The 23311-nt window shown below is 42.1% G+C and overlaps 1 protein-coding gene across 1 annotated transcript in view; it reads right to left on the reverse strand.

The window, feature by feature from the left end:
- The window catches only part of MCM8 (minichromosome maintenance 8 homologous recombination repair factor), a 376705-nt gene that overhangs the window by 163905 nt on the left and 189489 nt on the right, over positions 1–23311 (reverse strand). The window contains exon 13 of the mRNA XM_069234156.1: positions 18254–18395. Coding sequence (XP_069090257.1) covers positions 18254–18395 — 142 coding nt within the window. The remainder of the gene's footprint in view (positions 1–18253; positions 18396–23311) is intronic.

Here is a 23311-nt window from a genome sequence, read left to right on the forward strand (position 1 = left end):
ATTTTAATGGAAAATGGGCTGTCTGTAAATGACAGGGCGCTACCAATGGATGCTTTATTTACATTTTTTTTAAAAACACCCACTTCATATCCGTTAAAGCTAGATGGGGCGCAAATGTTTTTTATTCTAAAAAGTGGGTTGTGGTTCTTATAAGTATGGGAATCACTGTCCTAAAGATGTTCTCAGTAGTTCAGGGAACAGCCCAACCTACATGTGGTTTAGTGCATTAAAGTTTACAAGACTGTGAAAGAGGAATTCATCCTCTTGATGAGCAACAACTGATCACATCCATCAGGAAGTAGTTTGCAGCTCCTTTGATTAAATGGAGAAAGCAAGAAGCACACATTCAATTGAATTTCAATAGGTATGTTTAGAGTTCATCTAAAGCCTTTTCTTTGGGCTCAACACTTGAGGATATTGTGAATTCAGTGAAACAGTGATCTGACTTTCCCTTATGGAGGCTTTACTTTAAACCTGTAGTGGATATGGCCTTGCTGGTACTAAGCCAGCATAATCCTTGCCTCGGGTCCATACAAAGAATATAAAATATCATTATTGCTTTGAGGAAAAGTTTCAGTTCTATTAAGGTCAGGGAGGTAAGGAATATCCCACCCGTAACTGCCGATTTATTACGAAAGATCATATGTAACCCACCAAAGAAACTTCATACAGAGCTATTCGATTGTCAAAACTGATTATGACTGTGATAGTGCGCACTCAATGGCACTAATATCAATGTTGTCCTGAAGGGTTTGTTTGTGAGATGAAGATTCGCTCAAGGAGTTAGTGATGTCTGTTGTATTTATGTGTGGGGACAGAACACACCAACAAAACAAATGACCCCTTTGGAACACTGCCTGGTGATGCGCGAAGAAACAGGAAGTTTCTAGGACTCTTCAGGAGATAGGACCAGCTTGACTGTTTTTTAGACTGCCTTAGAACCAAGATTTATTGGAAAACACAATTTGTTTGTTGTCAATGCTTTTCTGTCAATGCTGCTGTGAGAATTAAAATTAAGGAGAAGCATAATTCAAGGTAAACTTTCCTTCACGACAGTTACGTAATTTACATTGTTTATTTCCACGGTACTTATGGATACTTCACTGGTAAGAATGATAATTATGAAAGAACAATGGCCAGACAACGACAAAGCTAGTACCTTCTAGATCAGTCGTGGAAAAAGACCTGTTGAGCAGACCTATATATGTTCTGCTGCACAACGTAATAACGAAAACACAGCTAAACGAAATTAGACTGTAGCTTTTAGAATAATTGCAGTCATCTGAATGACTGGCATGTTATTGTCTGATAATTCAATTCTCCAGAATCTGGAGGGTTTAAAAGGCTGTTCTCCGTGTCACAGTGTGCCATCCTAAGCCCAAAGATACAAGTGCTCTGTTTTGGCACATTAAAGGAGTGTGACGAGCACCTTTCTTCACGGAAAGCTTGACTCTAAGAATCCCTTCTTACTGTGTTCCTGCAAAGTGAAGGCGAGTCAACATAGTACACAAAGAAAGTCAAAGTCCATGGGCATCAATAGAAAGATCGAGGACGAATATAGGAAACTGCTGTAATAATACAGAGTACATATGAAATAAACTCATCATCGCCAAGGTGTTTAAAGGAAGACCCGTTCACTGCCTTTGCTGTCCACTATGCATGCAGAGTTTGGCAGGCCTGCAGACAGGGACTCCAAGGACACTCTTTATCTCTGCGGATCCGACTTTCAGCCTTCTGCAGAGGTCAAAGGACAAAGGCGTCACGAGCTGCCAAGTGCAGAGAATCACGACTCATGATATATTGGCCCTCATTATAACATTCGCAGTAAAAACCACCTAACGCCGTGGCGACGGCCGCCAAAAGGCCATCGTCGCGTCTACCAGCCGTCCGCCATATTATGACCACACCCAGATTTCCGCCACAAGAATGGTGGAAATCCGGCTGTGGCCATACCGGCAGATAGCGGTAAGGTGGCGTTGCTGTCACCAGCAGCGCCACATCAGTACACCGCCACCAGCCATATTATGAAAAATAATACGACCTGGCGGTGTTCTGCTGGTGGTTAGCAGCACCCCATCCCGTCTCCTGCCGGAGAACCCCCTGGATCCAGGTAAGTCGGGTCTCCGACAGGGGAGGGGGTGTTGTGTGTGGGTGTGTGTGTGAATGTATGTGTGTGTGTGAATGCAGGTGTGTGTTAAGTGTTGAATGAGTGTGTGCATGTACGAAGGTGTGAGTGCGTGTATGTTGTGAAATGTGAATGCATGCTTGCATGTATGTTTGGATGTGTGTGATTGGATGTATGCTTGTGTGTATGTATGTGTGAATGAGTGTGTAAGCATGTGTGTGTGTAGGGGGCCGTGGATGTAGGGGGGAGGGGTGGGGGTAACTGGAGAGGTAAGGTGGACTTAGGGGGGGAGACCCCTATCAGTGACAAGGAAGGAATTCTCTGTCACTGAAATGGCCTACCGCCATGGTTTTCGTGGTGTTACGAACAAGACGAAAACTATGGCGGTAGGTGGGGTCATAATCCCGCAGGCAGCACAATGGCAGCCGCTGGGCTGGAGATGGTTATTTCCAGCCCGGCAGCTCCTACTGCCATGGCGGTCAGAGTGGTACATTGGGGGGTTGGCTTCAGCCAACCCACCAATTTCATAAGTACTGCCAGCATGTTGGGGGTACTTACTGCCACATTATCGCCGACCAACGGGATCGTAATAACCCCCATTATGTTCTGTGCATAATTAGTCGGTAGAAACAAGTTACAGTCATACGTTTTTTCTTAGTAAAGGGGCTTGATTTATATTGGTTGGAAAAATGCATCAACTTTGCTGAAGATAAAGATCACACGTCTTGCGTTTTTTACAGAAATGTTTCATTAGCAAGTGTGCTGCTTTTTATCTGATGTAACAAAAAGGCACAAAAAGGCGCAAAAATGCTGTTCAATTAGGATACAGTTCGCCTTTGGTTCTTCCATGTTTCATTCAGAAGTAGAGCTTTGCGGAGTAGAGTGAGCGCGTCAATAGAATGTCTGCACTCTGGGTGTGTATTGTTTAGACAAAAGAAACCCAGAACGTACTAGTCCTGAAACGGAAAGGTTTTTCATTAAGCAGATTCACAATGTTAAAACTCAATTACAGGAAGAATGTGGTTTATAATGAACAGACGCATCACTTTGCTTTCACTAGTTTCTCAGTCAGTTTTGTCTACGTTTGACATGGTAAAGAATCACTAAACCACGTGGAGTGCGGCAAAAGCATGCTCGCTTCAGGCCCGGGTACGCCAGCACCTGGCACAGTGTTAAATAAGCGTGCTCTTCATATTACTTCAGTGCAAAGATGGAATACTATAGGCTCCACTTATGTTAGCATCCGCAATGGATTTTGTTCTATTACACAATTCGAAGTTTGCCCTGCTATCTTTTGTCAACCTGGAAACAGTCAGTTACAACCAGATGTATAAACTATTAGACATGTTAGGACGGATTATCCTTTAAACAAACTTTGTTATCCATTGAGTATTCGGAAGCCTAGAGTGCGGGTGAAGTTGCAGGTTATCTCCCACGAGAGGTCGCTGCAAACATTCTATTACAATGAGAGATTCAATTTACATCACAGAGAGATGAGCCCAGAACAAATGTGGTAATATTCACTGAACTATCTGTAGATTCCCAGAAGTATTACAAATATAATTTGGTAATCCGTTTTATATTTATAAATGATAAAGCAGTTCCATATTTTGTTAAATGTCTTTAAAGTTTCACTGCTATTGTTGCGTACGAGGAACACTCATTTATTACCATAATATGATTTCAGGGACACTGCAGAAGGAACAAACGTTGAGAAAGATGGAAAGTTTGGCATTTGTGGTTTAAATAGCGCACAGCTTCCACTGGTGGGGCCTCGCTCACTCTTGCCGTACGAGGGATACGTGCACGAACTTGAATGTGGGATATGAGGCTCTGCTAGACGACTGTGTTATATAAAAGGAGAGTATTATCAGTCTTGGCAACACAACCCTGAGTTCCACTGCAGAGACCGGCAAGGAGACTGGTGATATGAATGTGTACAAATCCTTAGGAGCTCCTTAATTACTCAAGAACTGGCCATCCGATGTGTGGGGGCTGTCTTCTGAAGCATGAAATCACCGAGAGATGACCGGGGGATACCCAAGATAAGCTTTTGCCATGTTCCGAAGATATGAAATTCTCTTTGGATGTCCCACAGATAGCGAATACCAGCCTACTTGCCTTGCACTGAAGCAGAATATCACTTCAGTGTGGATTGATCTATAGTGACTTTCAAGATAAGTCTACAAGCCTTGGAGTGTGGAAGGAGCCTAATGCAGAGTATTGGTTGGTCAATGCAGGACCTCAAATATAAGAATGCAGTTCTCTTCATTTTGAGAAATAGTATGGGGTATTAGTAGATATCCGTGCCACAGAACTGAAAATACTGCCCCTGTGTTCCAAGTTACCTCCTTCTAGTGGAGAGGACTGGCCATTTGGAGTTCCTCGGTGTCGCAAACAGGTCTAGAGCAGGTTTACCTCGCTGACCTCAGACCGGCTGCTTCTTAGACAAGATACAGAGTCCAAGCTTAGGCAGTCTGTACTGTCGACGTCGAAGGCTGGCAGGGGCTCAATGGAATATATGTCATCGTAAAGTTTCCAGTCAAAGAGAACCCGAGTTTCTCTTAACATAATGGAGGGGGAGATCTTCGCTCGTACCCCATTTTGGGGATTGGCATATGCATGCCATAGTGTCAGTGTGGATATTAATTTATAAGCCACAGATGAGAGATATGAAGGCCATGAACAGTACCCCAACGGCTCTTGGCTCGCAACTGTTTGTGTATAACTTGGGCTCCTCCTGCATCCTGGGACCGCTGGTTAAAAGCACTGCAGTGGGTGCCCCATTCTTCAAAATACATGTCAGTAGTCAAATAAATCAAGCATTGCATGTCAGAAAGGGGAGATGCTTAAACAAGTGGTTGTCCCAGTGTCATTCCTGCAGTGCTCACCAAGTTATCTGTAGACATTGTCCCAAACACTGGAGATCTAGGCGCTAAGCTCTGCCTGGCCTGTCCACAGCGGATGCGTTAAGAAATCTATCACACTGCTCAAAGCGAAGATCCCAAACAAAAGAGCCGGTCCAGAGGGGTTTTAACTGTCCCAATCGAGGGCTCACTGCAGGACAAGTGCAGGTAACCTCAACGATAATCTTTAACACAAACTAAGCCCCTGACAAGAATAATTGTCTCTCTTTCGGTTCCACGGAAGTGACGCTAATGATGTTGGCCTTGCCTTCATGCATTAATGATGGGAACCTGCAGACCATAAAGGGGGATGTAACCTTACTCTTTCTGTATCTGACATACCCTAAGAGAGAAAAATGGAATGTGTTTTATTCTGCCTTTTTCCCTTCCTTGTTCCATTCAGTGTCCTTCATACAAACTGCGAGTCCCGAGGAAAACCTCCATCTATTTTTGAGCCCCACCCCTAGAAGTTTAAAACGGGTTGTTGTAAATCATTAGGTTGAGGGTACACAATCATGTTATTGGCAGAAAGCCTATCGAGATAAGGAATTTGGACTGTCAAAACACTGAAACTGTTGTAACCTTGGGCCCCAACCCTGTAGGGCCTATCGATTTTGTGCTTCAAGTAAAAGAGAAGGAATAATTGAAAATAATATGTTTTATATCTCGGACACTTTTTCATGTTTCGTTTATGTGATAAACGTCTGATGCATATAATTGACATTTATGCATATGTGATGTTGTCAAAGTCTATATATGATTTATTTGAAATAACTGTGTTTTCTTTTGTTTTCACATCTTGTGTGAACAAATGCCTATTTTTTGTAAATCTGGAAGCAAAACACAAATATTTGAATATATGGACATATCTGTGTATACAATTCATGTCTTGATATTTATTTCAGTTCACATTTGCAAGTGGGCTTACCTAAATGTGACTGGGAATATAAAAGTAAGTAACTCAGAAACAATATGTTTGTATGATAGTCCTGGGATAAGATACGAGGGATTGGGAAAAAAATCAGATACATCTATGGTTGATGGGGGCAGAGACTGCTATGAGCCCACAATGTGGAGCAGGGAGTGTGCAATACGTATACAAAATGACATGCTAACAGACAGGTCCTTTTACTATAATACAGTTCAAATGTTTTTCCTATGTAAGATGTAGGCCAGTTACTGCAGTTCTGCAGTCCTCTCTTCTGTTGCATATATGTTCTATTCTAGTGTTGATTTTGAAGTAGAGACATACCATGGTTTGAGATAAGATAAGCATAATTCCTACAACATGTTGGGAGCCTTGTGTTGCTTCACTTGGGCTTTGAACTGATCGAGCTTTCAGTAGATGCATAATTATGAATCCATGAGCATCTAAGGTGGGCCGCGTCGGAAACAATGCCCTTGGTAAAAAAATATGTGATTCTGACACCAGCCTGAAGAAAGAAATTCTGGCCTGAAAATGTTGACCAGTCACCACAAAACATTGCTACTGACATTGGTTCGGAGTCGTACAAATAGGCATCATGACTATCAAAGAAGTCCGGAAGTCAACGTAAGATAAGCTTGTTACCTGTCAAGGTTCTTTCTTTTGATTACGTATCTGGAATAAAACACTCCCTCAGGCATTAGTAAATCTACTCAACTGATCCCCTTGGCAACTTGCCTAAAATCTCTTCTACAGAATGTAGGTGTTTGCAGCTTTCCTTTACTGATGGTAAGGAGGAGGCTTTGTGATGAATTCCAATGAGATGCCAAGTTGAATAACGCCCAACACCATCAGGCAGAAGTAATTCCACGTCGAACAGCCAAACGATTCAAAATTCTTGCACATATCAGCATAGTAAATACAGGGGCCTAGAGATGACTGTCTTGAAGGGTTGAATCCCTGACTAGAATAACATTGTTCAACTTCGAGATGTATTCAAGAAAAAAAAGCTACGCTTTGAAATCTAGTATGGGTATTTTTTTCAGCAAGGAATAAAGGGCCTTTGTCGTGTCTCTGTGTAACAATCCTCAGGTACCATTTCTATGAAGAGGGTGGTTTTATGCTGTAGCTGGCATTCCTGTCAGCTCAACATTGCATTACCATTAGTTCCCTTCACTAACCTGGTCACAAAGACATGGACACTCTTCCTCAGTGAGCTTCACGTGCTCCTCCTCTGACAAGGAACTGTGCAGAACCTGAGATGACTAAATCCACTTTAGTTTAGTGGACAAGCAGGCGCCATGTTGAAAAGTTTGTACTTCTCCATACGTGCAACAGTATGTGAGGAAGTGTTAAGATTCTACATTTGTAGAATGCCTTCCTTCCATCTACCACTGTAGCAAGAAACGCTCTTAACTAAGCGTCCTTAACAATGCAGACGTTTCCCACCCAAGCGTAACCACGCTTGCCAGAACACCACAAGGCTTGTTCTGTGCCTTAACCATGCATGTGTTAAACTGCGAATGAGGGGAAGCAGTGAGGTAAGTGGGTCTGGGGCAGGGGTGAGAGGGTGGATTAAGGGACTGGGGTTAGTAGAGGGGGGCAGGCTATTTTTTTTTCAAGGGTTGGGGATTATATATATTTTTTTAAGGCTTAGGGTGTGAGGGGTCGAGCTATTTTTATTTAGGGGAAGGAGTGAGGAGGTTTGGGTATTTTTTTTATCTAGGACTTAGGGTGGGGGCGGGTAGTTTATTTTTACAGGGGTGGGGAAAAGTTTAAGGAACGGTGCAAGGAGGGAGGAGAGAAGCGGAGGAAGGATTGGGAGAGTGCGCGGTGAGATAAGTGGGGTTGGGGCCAGGTTGGTGGGTAGTTTTTAGCGGTGGGGTGGATTTTGGGCTTAGGGTGGGTGGGAGGTGTAGGGGTATTTCAGTTTTTAGGGGCAGGAGTGGGCGAGGCTGGGGTACTTTTTTTTTTTTAGGGCTCAGGGCGGGTGGGGAGGTTGTTTTTTAGGGGTAGGAGGGCCGGGATATATATATTTTTTTAAGAGCTTAGGGTGGGTGGGTCGGGGTAGTTTACTTACTGGGAGGTAGGTTTCAGGGCTCAGAGTAGGTGAGGTGTCGAGGTACTTTAGTTTTTAAGGGCAGAGGTGGATCAGGTAGTTTTTTTTTAGGGCTCAGGGTGGGTGGGGGATCAGGGTAAATTATATTTTAGGGGCAGGGTGGGGGGTCAGGATAGTTTTTTTCTTAAGAGTTGGGGTGGGTGGGGTAGTTTTGTTTTATTGTGCAGGGGTGGGGGTAGGTTTTATTTTAGGGTTCAGGGTGGGTTGGAGTACTTTCCTTTTTAGGGGCAGGGGCGGGGGGTTTGGTATAGTTTTTATTTAGTGCTCAGGGCAGGTGGGGGTTAGGGGTAGTTTAGGTATAAGGAGTGGGGTCGTTTTGGACCTCAGGGCAGGTGGGGAGTTGCATGAAAGAACCACAATGCCGTTTTGCAGGCCGTTTCCACACATGCCTTTACTAGACATGCTTTTACAACAAAATCCGTTGCAAAGGCATGCATGGTAAAGGCTTGCGTGGAAACAACTTGGTTGTGGTTCCGACTGTGTTGTTAAGGCATGCATTGTTCCATTATACAAACACTGTACCTTCTCCTTCAAACTGAACATGACACATTACTTATCAGCTGATATGTAAATGAACATTTGTAGATGTTCTCTAAATGAGGCTGTAAAACCTATCTATGTTGGTGAGTGGCGAAGCTCCTCTTATAGTGTTAGCTGAGCCTTCATCCAGGGTGTTATCTTCTCACTCATCCCAAAACTCTTCAAGTTGAGTTTTCTCTAGAATGGGATGCAGTCAATTTTTCTCTTAGCATACTGCCTCCTAGTTCAACTCTACTGGAGTTATTGAGACTTGAGCTTTAAACAACGACAGTTTCATTGAAAGAACCAGTGCATGAGCATGTATTATGTTTGTATTTATCTGAAGCCAGTGGAATTATAAGGTATATATGCTGTGTTCTGTCGCAGTAAGCCTTGTATAGAAGTCCATATTACATCTCTCAACAAATTAAAGAAAAATGAGTCTGTGCATGTATTCTGGGTCACTGTAATAATTAGTTAATATTTATTTATGTGGTTGGGAAGCACTTTCTGTCTTTCGACACTAAGTGGATGCCAAGGCCTTCAGGTGGGTGTCCGGCCCTTCACCTGCTTTAAAACTACAAAAGCTATCTTGTTCTTGTCCCTTTTTAATGCTTTCTCCACTTATTCCTCTTTAGAAGTAGACATTTCATATTTTGCTGCGTGAACTTAAATGGTGAAACATGTAACCCGATTAGGGTTCTACCTGCTGAATATAAATGATGCAGTGCGTGGGCCTCGTCTATACGGCCTGTGACTTTATGGTTGTTAAGGCCATTTCCAAAGGTGCCATTATTGTTTTGGATGCTTATTGTGTCAACAAGCACAAGGTCAAGGATTTTGTTTGTAGACTATTAATCCGGGTCCCCTGATATACGTCCGTTAAAAAAATGTTGTCCAGAGATTTTTATTTTTGATTTGTGTTTTTGGATCATTAGAGAAGTAATTTAGCCTGAGTAGTCATTGCTGATCCGGGCCAAATTTTTCTGGATGACATTTTTAAAAATGGTGGATGTGTTGCAGTGATGATGTCATATTTAAGGACCTATGAGACCTATATATTTCATTTTGGTGTAAAAACATTATGTTTTGGGGGAAAATAACTTCTGAGAGCAACCCTTTTGTCATTTTCCAAAATGGTGGCTATGATAGAGGAAGAAGAGCCATACATAGAAATGAAACAAATTACAATGGTTTTTAATCCTTTTATGTATATACCAAGCAATGTTTATGATCTAAATATGGAAAAAATAATGTTTATCACTCCTGTTTTAGACACATTTTCATAGTTCACTTTATTTGTTTCAGCAGTCGTATTTACAGAATGCTTAACATTTGAGAACAGCATATTGACAGTGACAATTTTCTGTAGCATAGGTTTTGCACGTACATGTACGTGTGAGTTCTGTGAATAGAGGCTTCAGAAACTTCGTAGGTTTTAGCACCCTATTAATATCTTCCCAACCAAATCCACATAGCTCTTACTCTACAAATGTATGATCCAAAACATTTACTCATCTTCTGATCAAGTAGAATTGGCTTTTAATGTGTCCACGCACAGAGTATGACATTGGTAGAAGGTCACTTAGCAGGACCAATCTCTTGAGCTCACTGTACCCAAGATCGTCAAATGTGTGATCGTCAGAACTTGTTTCCACACAAGCACAAGGTAATTTTTCACATCTTTAAAGTCACTTTCTTTTTATGTCCCAGCAAATCCTTTTAGAAACTTCACAGCTTCAGCAGTTATAGCTTCAAGCTTTGTTCTAATTTTGCTCATGGTGCCATCACCCATAAGAATATGTGCCTTGATAAGAACAATGGGCATCCCTGGGTCAAGTTTCTTGTACAGAATATGAAGAGGGATTAAGTGTGTTTTCTCGCTTGTTCCACAACGTATTCATAACTCTGAAAATCCTTGACTTATGAACAGTGCAACAAATCTCAGAAGTACAATAATAACATGTCATTTGACAGTACAAGGACTCAATTGGAACCATTTTGAACAGCCCACTCACATGTGGCGCAACATGAAGGTCAGCTTCTTCCAATTTGCTGTTACGTTCTTGAAGAATATGGCCTGTAACTTTTAAATATTTCTCTGCATGCACCAACTTCTCATTGATAATCATTCCACTTGCAATAATTGGAAATTTAGTGTTCACTGAAGCATCAGCAATGTTTTGGTGAGTTAACATCTCCAAGTTCATCTTGTTCAATGCTGATGACCAGAATTTATCAAGTTACAGAAGTAAAGATGCTGAATTTGTGATGTAGGTTAGGTCAATTGTTTCACTTCTAGACTGAATTTGTGATGCAGGCTAGGTCAATTGTTTCACTTGTAGACATTTGTCTGATTCTCTTATATTCTTTGACAGATAGTTTAAGATAACTGTCAAAGATAATGTGCAGTTCTTGCAAGGTGCACACTGACTTTGATATCTGTAGAACAGTCTGAACAACCAACAGGACAGATTTATTTAATTGAAATCTTCAGGTGAAAGGTTTTTTTTTGCGCTCTTGTTCGAGTTTGTGCTGGTTTGGATGCAGCATCTCCATTAAAATAATGCATTTGTTGTAAGAAATAATGGGACAGAATCTTCTTGATCAATTAACCCCTTTATTTTGCTACCTCCAACTCTCTACGTGATTGTGAAAGTAGTATTTTTGTAACCTGCTTTGTAGTGGCTGGTGGGGTAAAACTCTTACTAGGGCAATTAAAGCATGGTAGCCTAGCTTTAGTGATTATGTCAAACAGTCTTTTCTCTTTCAATACAAATTTCTCCTGCTTCAGAGTTGCATCTAGTTGATGTGTCTTTATATCGTTGTCCACATATTGTTTGGTCACAAAGTTGTGTAGTCGCACAGGCTCAGTCATTTCAAAGGGGTTTCCTTGCCGCTGCATGAAATGAAGGATGGCAACACGTTTATTGAAATGTTCCCCTCTTTTTCAGACAAGTTTGTGGTTAGGAAAAGTTTCATGATGGTCCATTAATTTTGAATTTGTCATCTATCTGAAAACATTGCAAATAGAAAGGACTTCATGGTAAACTAGCTGCCATTGAGCAGCATATTCACTTTCACGTGTCTGACCAACAATTATCTTGGAGCTTTTCTGTGATCTCTGGATCGTCTGTTCCAGTTTCATAACTGGAACCACAACTTTGAACCTTCCCCTCTCTATCTTTCACCATAAAATGTCTTTGGATGAACTTTCTGTAGAGGTATTGTTTTTCCACCTCTAGCTTCTTCAGCCTTTCCAAATACCAGGACCCGTATCTCAGGTAGCTTATGCAATCAGACTCCAAATTCTTCACACGCAGCTCTCAATCACCTACCTGTTCAGCATGTACCAAGGTTTTTACTAGAGTTATTGTGTGAAATATTTCCCCACTGCTTGCGAAGTTCTGATTTTACTTCACATTCTTTGACAAACTCAACAGACTTGGTTTTCAGGTTTCTGATTTTGAACTGAATGTACTAAACATTGCCTGCCTTTGCATTATGTCTTTAGAATGAAGTGCACCTTGTGCCTTGTTCACTTCTGAGATAAGATATGCAATACCTAATTTGTCATTTTTGTTCCAGAAAGCATTCCAACACAATGTTCCTAGTCTCAGATGTGATGAGCATACCTTGTAATGAATTACCATAATGAGTTTGGCTCAATACTGACTGGACAGATTTCTTACAAAGATTTCAGCCTCAAAAAGTGCACTGTCTATGCCATATCCACTGAGATAACTTTCTGCACACCGCAACACAACTTTCATGATGTGGAGAACTCTCATCATTGGATAAAGATCATCAAATTCTAATGGATTGCTAAAAAACAAATCTGCTACAATACGGAATCACCTTCATCACAGAAAACTGGCAGGATAGGCTGGTCTTCAAGCTGAGCATGCACATTCTGGAAATGTGTTTTAGAGTTGTGTATACTTTTGCTTTGTTTGTTACTGGTAAAAACCCAACCTTTGTCATGGTGACAGTATTATGGTAGATCAGAGCATGAATTCCAGCCCACGGAGGAACTAGCTTTTCTACATCCTTCAGTCTGCACCGAATAAGCGATGTTATAAATTCAGTTAAATCAGCTTTGTAGAACGCAGCATCAAGTAGAACGAAGTTCTATGACCTCTGGAAGTTTGAAACTTACTGGTAGACTGGGATGTGTTGATGGCTGGTATTGGTTTTGCACATGTTGGCAAGGCAGTTAGGTTATATGTTTCCAGATTAGTTTGTTTATGCCTACAGATGACAGCTTGTTTTCCAGCAGATACTTCATTGTACAGTGTTGAAAAACACCGTGGGCAGTATTGTGTGCTGGATGTTTCAGACAAAGAAGTGCTGTCTTCAAAATCAAAATTATCAAGAGCAGCAATTGTAAATCCTGATAAAGTGACTTGGAAGTGGTGCTGTTGGATTCACAAGATTTTACAGCATGAGCTGCTAACAAGTTCCTGCTCCATACTATGCAATTATAACTTGTTGATACACCAATCCCGTTCGTTAAAGTGACCAGCTCTCTACTTTCACACTTGTCATAGATTGTAAAGGCAGTCATCATGTATAGCGGAGTTTTATTTTTGCTGTGATGTAATTATAATACATGATTTTGAAAAGACAGTACATCGGTACAGTTAAAGTCTACTGGTTCATGGGATTGTCTTCCACTTCTTTGCTTATATCTTTAAAGCCATTATCAATGTTGTCAGCTTCTGTTCCGAACTCAAAAACTTTAGTTTGTAACAGTTTTGCTTTACTGATATTAAACAATGATGTAAAAACATGTTAACAATCAGGCATTCTGGTTGATTGCTAAGATTTGCGGAGCTCTGGGGCATCAGAAAATTTGTCATTAAGTCCAAAATCTAAATCTTTCAGAGCGTTTCTTTAAATGGTTCCTGCTGATTTTACCGCATCCTGTGATCTTATTTTGGCAGCAAGAACTCCGGGAGTCAAATCAGCTGATAACACCATAAGTGGCTCTGTCTTTTTACAAGAAAAATCTTAATTTCATTATTATGGATCAATACAGTTTCATCAATTTTGACCATTATTTCTCTGATCTCACTTAGTGTGAAACTGTAGCTCGCACTTAAGAGTGGCTTTGAAACTTCATTTGATTTTTCAAAGAGTGTAAACTTAACTGAAGGCTGGCAGTTACGTTGCTGCTGGGAGCTCATTGTACATTTGTATTTTCAAATGTATGCAAGCATGCAGTTTGGGTGGGCATACAAATATGCTGCAAACACATTCACCTTGCTGTTTAGATCAGCCACTCGGCTGAAAACTTCATCTTGGAATAAACTAGCTGCCGATAAAAACATGTTTGCCCTTTGAGACTCACATAAACTGTACTTTGTTCTTTCGTCAATCCCTTTGGCCCTTGTTCTGGTTAAACCACAGATAACATATTGAAGATCCTCTGCTTTCTGATCAGTTGTTGGATGTGGACAAGGGGTAGCCATCGATCTTCTAGGTGGATGGACACTGGGTTTGGTTGTCATCGCTATCTCAGAAGACTCAGATTCTTGTGATTCACGGGTTTCTGCTATTTTTTAACAAAACATTTTACAGGCTTTTTTTCCATTGTATACGACTTGTAGCACTTGTTGGTACAATTATAAAATATTTGATCCTCTTCACCCATCAGTTTCAATCTTTTGTGAACTTTGTGTTGCCGTATTTCTGCAGTATCTCAAACTCTCTTATGTCCAGTTGCAGTTGATGTCAGCTATTCTTTTGGTTTAACTTGGCATATGACACATTTTTGGAGTCCTCAGATTTTTAAGTTAGCAACACTGTCAGGAGAAAAAGATCCTCTGCTGTCATGTGCATCGCTCATGCTTACAAAGTTGAATCAACAGAAAAGCTGAAACAAAAACAATGTTAAAATACATTACCAATATGATGGCTAAAACACATCATTATAGAGATGCCATTTTGAAAAATGGCAGAAGGGTTGCTCTTGAGAAGTTATTTCCTGGCTTTATAAGACTACTTGACCCCAAAAACCTATGTTTTGACACCAAATTGAAGTATATAGGTTTCATGGTTCCTGAAATATTACATCATCACTGCAACACATTTGCTGTTTTTAAAAGTGTTTTCCACAAACAAATCGGCCCAGATTAGCAATGTCTACCCAAGCTAAATTACCTCTCTAATGATACAAAAACACAAATCAAAAATGAAAATCTCTGGACAACATTTTTTTATGGAGGTATATCAAGGGACCATAACTATATGTCACTGAGTGTGAGTGGGCATCCTTAGTCGATGAGATCACTGATGATGTTTTCTTTGTTGATAAGAATTTGAAGGAGTCTACAATGTGGCAGATGATGATAATTTGGTCAATGAGATGGTTGATTTGGCAAACAAGTGTTCTAAAGCTTAGATGAAGTGGAAATTCAGGGTCTTTCTTCCTTTCATGCTCTTTTTAATCCAACTACAGATACTTTTTCTACATATTTTAGATGGAGTAAAGAGATACGCTCTGCCCATTGACACTTCACCTAAAGAATATGGCCATTCTATGTTCAATGCTTATCTTTCAAATTTGTGGGACCTGGTCTGTGTGCTGGCAGCTAAGCGCAGTAAGTATGAGGGTTGCATCATTCATCTTTTAGCTCTACAAGTCCAGCAGGGCTTAAAAAGGGATTGTGTTTACTTGCTCAGTTAGCTATGTAAGGGAAAAGGCACAAAATATGCTTTAATGTAGCTTTCACCTTGATGTACTAGCCAGAGCCAGAGGCGGAGAGGCTGCCCCTGAACTGGGACTAATTGCGAAGTACATTCCAGAACAAATAGCCTGCAGGATGAAACAATATGTATCTCAAATATCTTATCTGTAGAAGGCATGGAACTAAAATCCAGTTTTAGCAGCATAATAGGATTTAAAGCAGGGGCTAAAATTAATTATCATAAAAAACAGTTTGGGATGCTTCCCCTTTTAATAGATAGGCGGTAGAACATCTAAGTTAAGGAAGCCTTCCATGGTCCCATTGGTGCTCATACTCTCAGTGTCTCCTTGGCTGCTTTCCATGTCTTAGAATGAGGTTGATTAGCTGCACACAGAACTATGTTAAATAAATGCACTCATGAGGAACCTGCCGACATGGAGAAAATCAAGCATGTGAATCTATACTGGAGAAATGCTGTTCTTATTTTCTCTGGAGACTAATTTATTGCAACATTCACATTTCTCCCAGCCCATAGCATGACTGATTTGCTTAAGCCTTACAAGTAAGAACGTTGTGATCTGATTGATAATCAACTATGTGAGCAATATGGGGGAAATGTTTTACTCACAGCTTTGAGGAAGAGTGATGTTTTTCTTAACAATTCCTCCATTAGACGAACATTACTGTAATGAAAATGTCACGGTCGCACTGTGACTAGAAAACGACAATAAAGGTAATGAAAATGCTGCTGTGATTCCAAGTGGAGGAGAAGGGAGGATGGGGCAATGAGTGAGAACGAGTGTAATGGGAGTTTTGGCCTTAACAGGTTTGGATCCCCTTCTCATATCTGGACTGAACTGTACTCCTCAATAATGGTTCAGAAGTTGCTGTAACTTAATCTAAGAAAGCCTTTTATGGCGTTTGAAAGTATGAACGAAATAGAGAACAATTACATCACTTTCTAGGTAGTACTTAATTAATGTGATGTGAACTGCTCCGAGACAGACAATTGTCACTCGTAAACTCAGAGGCTCCAAGAGTGTTTTTTCTGGACTGCATCACTAATACACAGTATAGGTTGGCGGACAGGATTCATTAGACAGAGAAAATGGAATAAAATAAAAGTCAAAGTGCACCATCAAAATTATACAATTCAACTCACTGAAGGACACATATCAAACCATTACATTGGATCAAATAATTTGTGGTTTATTGTCTCCCTAAATTAGAAAAAGTACAGCACTGTACTACCACATACTAGCAATCTCCTAGATGCCAGCCACATCCTTGCCACAGGCTCTACCTACCAGAAAAAAGTGCAAGGCAGGATTGGTGCTGCATTACCCCCTCCTCTCTACCCAGTGTGTAAATTGGAAAAAAATAAGTTCAAATGCCACTGGAGCTGGCACAGCCCATTGCCCTTCAGTGCTTAATTTGTAAATAGAAACGTGCCGGTGCTCAAAGCTCTCCTCTGAAACACGCGGTTGCTGCCATTAAATGTGCGAGCAGGGCATACCGAGGCAGCATAATACTGAAGCCATCTCGTGCCTCTTTCATCTATTTACAGACACTTCCTGCCCCCTCAGCTCACTCTTGCAGCTTTCTGCTTTCTAACTTTGCCACGTTTTTTCGTTTTTCTCTTCCTCCATCTTTCCCAAACATGTCTTTTGCTCACAGCAAATGCTTTAGGCAGAAGAATAAGCCCCGGCCCGCAAAAATAAGTGCCGGTGCTCAGCACTGGAAACAACAAGCACAAATTAAGCACTGCTGCCCTTACAGCGCTGCCAATAACTGTACCAACACAACTACTTACCATTACACTCCTTTAGGTGTGACAATTCAAGGCCCCCAAAGCTATAAGAATATCTTTTGCGGGAGGTATTAGTCATTTCAATGTATACTGAATTAATAAGCAACTGCTGTTGTACTCACCTTTAAATCAGACAGCGACACTTTGTGTCAAACAGTCATATTACCGGTGTGGACAATTAAGTGTCAGTGCTGAGCACGGGAAACCACTGTCTCAAATTAAGTCCTGTCTCAACCTCCCTGAGTGTCCTCTAGGCTCAAGAAGTTCAGGTGAGGAGACTGAAGTATGGGTGCCTCTTTCGACCTTCAGCTGCTTTGCAGCTCCTGAGTCTGTAGAGCTAATGGGAAGCAGGTTATAGGCAGGTGCTTTCTGCAGGTGATCTGTGAGGATGATTCCGGTGTTGCTAATCACTCTTTTGAGCAGGGAGTTGTGAAATCAGTTTAAGACTGCCACGGCCATTTGGAAGGAAATGGGGTAAAGTGTCAAAATGCCTACCTGTATATAAAAAGAAAAAGTGGAGACCTACCCAGAGCAGGTATGATCAGATTACAGCATGCAGAGCATTTCTAAACATATCTAGAGGCAATATGAGTGGTGGGGGAGGCTAGCAAGCAATCTGGTAGCTTTATTATACAAACGGGGAGAAAAAGACACAAGGGAGTGGGCAAGGAAGTTAATGCAGGAGTTTGTTTAAGATTTGTTAGAGCCAATTGGTGTAGAGTTGCAGAAAATTAGGCATTTTTATGGTTGTGGAGCAACACTGTGGTAGAAAGATACTAGGTAATTATTTGGAGGTGGGAGAACTGAGAAAGGCAGGCACTGGTTTGCGGGTTGTGGGGTGGTGATAATGTTTTCTATGGCTACTGTTAAGTCTGCTCTTCATACAGCTGAACTTGACAGTTAAGGGGGGAGGTTCTCAATCATACGCACCACCTTGGGATTCAGAGTGACTTCAATGATCATTCAAACTTATTTTCCTCTCTGTGCTGTCACTAATAAATCCTCCGTGGAAAATAGCCAATTGCTCATACATAAGCATAGACAATTCCACATTTATCAAATTACAAAGAAATTGGAAAATCATGTCTTAAAATACATAAAAGGTGCAGCAATGCCGTAATAATGGAGAGGTCTGGCCTAACTTGTGCATTTCTCACCTTGGTCTCCGAGAACCAGGGCACCAGCTTCCAATCCAAAATCCCCAGTTGAGCTGTCTCTAGAAAGAGTTACTGTTAGACCAGACGAGGTTGTCGTATTGCCACAGACAAACACACCACGAGGGGCAACGTTGCAAACTGCCTACAAAGGAATACAGGCGAAATTAACTTATGAAATCCCCTGTTAAAAGTCGGCATGAAACACTGACATATTAAAATAGATTTTATATTATGTATTAAAAATGTATCGCAAAACCAGCATTCTAAGACATTGCATGCTTTCTGAATGCATCCAGATTTTACATTTTATTTGTTTACGTGCTGTCTGTTTTTCTTTAAACACATTTTTATATAGAGTACTCCCAGGACCAGCAAGGGACCATGAGGAGGCCCTGATCCGCCGACTGAAGGGCAGTGAGACATGTATTCCAGTGAGATCAGCCACGTCAGGGTCAGAAGGGAAAAATCAGACAGGCCTTCGCCAATTCCCCCACAGGCTAAGGGTGATTTTCTGCTCCACTTGGCTGGAATTCCGATGGTAGAAAAGGCCACTCAGAGCACAAACAGCCTCAAATAAAAGTTTCCCTTAGTGCAGACCACACCACAGGACTAACTAGGTGGCAAGGAGGCTCCAAGTATTTATTGGAGCACTACTGCGAGGCGTAGAAATCAGGGTCTGATTTTTTCATGCAGTCCATGGAACACTAGATCGCTTACTCGAGTTGACAGCAAGATGGTGCACAGTAAATTAGCCTAATTCAAGTGTAACGATTATTTGGGACTGGCAATGGACAGTGTAACTTTATACAGAGGTTTGATAAACATGAGGTCCTCATACCTGTTCATAGTGACCCTAGTGTAGTGGCTTCTTAAGTCTTACTGACAAAAGAGGGGTTTGCTCAATAATGAGTACCACACAGTGCAAGATTGGAGGAACAGATAGAACTGTCCCACGGGATGCCTACAGAGCACACTGAATGTTTAATTGCTAAAGAGAAAGGAGATACAGGATTGATATGAAGATTGGGATTCTAAGAGTGCCAGATGAAAGAATTGATCTTACAAAAGTTGTAAGAAAAGTGGTGTTAAAGAGCTGCCTGAGTAGTGTGGCACTCTGCTCTGAATGCGTTACTGTTCAATCTGGTCTAAAATGAATGGTGTTCCCTCCTTGCCACATTTCAGGCAACAGATATACCGAAAAACATTTAAAGAGTACATTAATAACTGAGAAGTCATGTTTTGGTAACATGGAAAAAGGAAAAGTTATTAACTATCAGTAAATTTCCTTCTGGAAGATACTCTACCTAGCCACAGGGTTATCAGCTTTAGCATATCTACAAGTACCAGGCTGTATCAGGATAATTCTTCTGCAATTGTCCAGCTTGCCTGTAGTGGTTCACACAGACTCCACGTTGCCAATGGAAGTGCATATATAATTGCCAACCCTGTGCACCAAGTTTTTTTTTGTATATTTCTCCTTCCGCACCTTCAGACACATACTGCACAACAAAATTCCTCTGTACTAATTAGTAACTTTGGACCTTTTCAGATTGCAAGGAATTCACTGAACAGAACAGGGAGGTGGGAGAAGAATGAGGATTCTTTGGCTGGATAGAGTAGCGACCAGAAAGACAGATAGTGTATGTGACATATATCCTTCACATGGCTAGTTCCAACTGCAGATTCCTTACTTTTAGAATAGATACCAGCAGCAGCCTATCCTTAAGGGCGGAGGGACACAATCCTGCACTTTTTGGACATGAAGACTGTCTGCCAAGCTAAGCAAAGGTCAGTCTGACAGACACTCTTTATTTTCAGGTCACGTAGCCAGGAGCGAAACATGCGCTAAATGAGCAGGCTCCTGGCTCCCTGAACTGAACCTTGCTCGGCTGAGGAGGTCACAACTCCTGTGGAGTGGCCTCCTCAGCTCAGCAAAGGCCCTTGACCCCCTCCCTGACGAGGGAAAGCATCTGTGATAGCCCCGTACCCGGGTGCTTCAGGTTTAAGACCTGAAGTGCCCAGGACTGAGTGTCTATCACTAACACCTCATCACAGAGAAGGTGGGGTCAGCAGTCTCTGACCCAATCCTACTCTGTGTGAGATAGGGACTGCTGGCTCCCCTCATTGGCTGACCTAAGGATAGCCAATGAGGGGAGGCAGCAGTCCCAACCCTCCTGGCACCATCAAGGCTTCTCTTTCCGAGCTGCAGCGCAGATTAGTGTTGTTTTTTTATTGGCTGTTTGGTGCTTGCATGTATGTATGAATGAATGTATGTGTATTTGTGAGTGTTGAGAAGAAGTGCATGTGCGTGTCTTCATGCGAATGCATGGGTGTAAGTGGATGTGCATGTATGTGTGTGCCTCTCCACTCTCACCTCCTCTCATTTGGACTTACTGGCCACCACTGATAGAAGGTGGTGGTCTGGAGAATGGACTCGGACCAAAAAGTCCTGTAAAACCAAGAAGCAAAGACACCTTCCCACTGAACATTACTTTTAAAGTAGCTGTGTTTCATGAACGTATGCACTGACACCCTAGTTGCAGCCAGGAATTTGTCTAGGTTGCTGCCTTGGCCCTGATGGAATAAGTCTGCAGCCCTTCAGGAGATGCTTCTTGGGCAGTGTGTAGAATGTCTTAAAACAGAGGACTATCCACCATGACAGGGATCTCTTCTGCACCACCTTGCCTTTCTTTGCACCAGAAAACCCCACAAAGAGGTAATCATCCACATAATGTGCAGCATTTGTGCAGTCAATGTAAATATTCTGAGCTATCTTAAGGGCAAGACAATTAGGACTCTCCTCCTTATTTGAGGAGTGGGGCAGTGCAAACATGTTTGCAGAGTAAACAAGGGGCCAACGTAGAAGGGAGCCACGATATTCACAAAGAAGCCACTCTAGTCCTCAGCACTCGTTTGTGCAAAAAGGGAGGTGATACAGGACAGATGGACCGAAAGTTCATTAACACCGTATTCTGATGTAATGCCTAGGAGGCAGACCGTCTTTAGTGTTAAGAGCTTTTAAGAACAGCTGTGCATTGGCTCAAAGAGAGTGCACATGAAAAATATGAAGACTAAGGGCCAGATGTAGGAAAAAAGCAATTTGCGACTTGCAAATTGCGAGTCCCTGCGACTCGCAATTTGCAAGTCGCAAATTGCTATGCAGTACGGTGTCTCAGACACCGACTGCAACTCGCAATGGGGTCGCAATGACCCACCTCATGAATATTCATGAGGTGGGTCGCAAATTGCGGCCCCATTGCGAGTATAGGCACTCGCTAACATGGAGGCCTGCTGATGTCAGCAGACCTCCATGTTAGCAACCTGCTTTTAAATAAAGCAGTTTTTTTTTTTTTGAAGTGTAGCCCGTTTTCCCTAAGGGAAAACGAGCTGCACTTAAAAAAAAAAACGAAACCTTTAGTTTCGTTTTTTTTTCAGGGCAGGGAGTGGTCCCTTGGACCACTCCCTGCCCTGAAAAAATATTTTGGGCTCCAGTCACAAACTGGAAGGGGTCCCATGGGGACCCCTTCCAATTTGCGATTGGGTTACCATCCACTTGAAGTGGATGGTAACTGCGATGCCATTTGCGACCGCATATGCGGTCGCAAATGGTATTGCATCCCAATGCGACTCGCAAATAGGAAGGGAACACCCCTTCCTATTTGCGAGTCTGAAATGCATTTTGCGAGTCGGTAACGACTCGCAAAATGCATTTCTGCATTGGGATACGCGTTTTGCGACTCGCAAACGGCAAATTTTGCCGTTTGCGAGTCGCAAAACGTTTGCTACATCTGGCCCTAAGTTCTGATTCTATTGGGGCATATCAAATGGTCTTGGTGGAAACATGTGAGTCAGACCTTTTATAAAGTGGCAACTTAAACAAAGACAGTAGATCACAAATATCCTTTCCTTGTGCCCACTGCAAGGCTGAAAGAACAAAGAAAAGAAAATCAGAAAGTCTGACTTGTAAGTGGTCAGTGTATCAGATACCACATCAGGCAACAAATTGGTCCCACTGCCTACCATAAATCAACTTTGTGGAATGGTATCAGGCAGCGATTAAGACACCCATCATCACGGCTAGCAAATCAAAAGTATTTAGCATCTATCACTCAATCTCCATGCAATGAAGTGCAAGTCAGGAAAACTCAAATGCAAGTACTTGCTCTTTTACTGCGATAGGAGGTCCTCCCAAAGAAGAAGCCTCATTGGAGTGGAAATTCTAAGGAGCTCTGGGTACCACAATCTCCAAGCCCAGTCCAGGGCAATAAGAACCCTTGGGGCTGGTTTGCTTTGATCTTCGTAACAACTAGATGCATGAGAGGTAGCAGCGGAAATGAGCACAGGAGTCCCTCTTTACATTCCAGCAGGAATAGGTCTTGAATTGTTGATGCCACACATTCTTGATGGTGGTGAATAACTCTAGCCAGGACACACCACACGTGTGCCACCTTGAGTGAAGACACCTCACGTGGGCCACCAGATGATGCCTGTTTCGTTAGTTCACCATGGCATTCAGAGACCTTGCTAGATGGTTAGTGACCAGGAAGATCCACCTACCTCCAGAGGCATAGTGCCTTCTGACACAGGATCCACTCCATCCTGCTTCTCGCAGTGCTGTGTTGTCTGCGAGGACCTGCACAGCATCTTTTTGGTAGATGACAGGAAGGCCTTTAGGGCCAGAGAAACCGCCAAAACCACCAAAAGATTGATATGGACCCTCTGATCTCTACCTCTTCCTCCCAAATAGCCTCTTCTAACCAAGCAGTGTGGAAGAAAGATAGTGCAGCAAAGAAATGATAGGTAAAGCATAGCTCCTTTAGATGATCTGTAAGATGCATTTATCTCCCACTGGCCTTTCATGAGCTGCTGAGGAAAAACTAAAGCAGGTTACAACGCATTGCATTAGGAGAAAATGATTTGGAGGACTATTGCCCTCTGCAAGGCCATGGCTGGGTAGGTAAGCGTTGCCTACAGGCTAGACTCCAGCAATAGCATATGATTCCCTAAAATGATGGAGGAAATTGTTTCACTGGCATCAGTAGCCCCAAAGAGCTCAGG

The sequence above is a fragment of the Pleurodeles waltl genome, chromosome 5 (genome assembly GCF_031143425.1).
Source record: "Pleurodeles waltl isolate 20211129_DDA chromosome 5, aPleWal1.hap1.20221129, whole genome shotgun sequence".
Classification (NCBI taxonomy): domain Eukaryota; kingdom Metazoa; phylum Chordata; class Amphibia; order Caudata; family Salamandridae; genus Pleurodeles; species Pleurodeles waltl.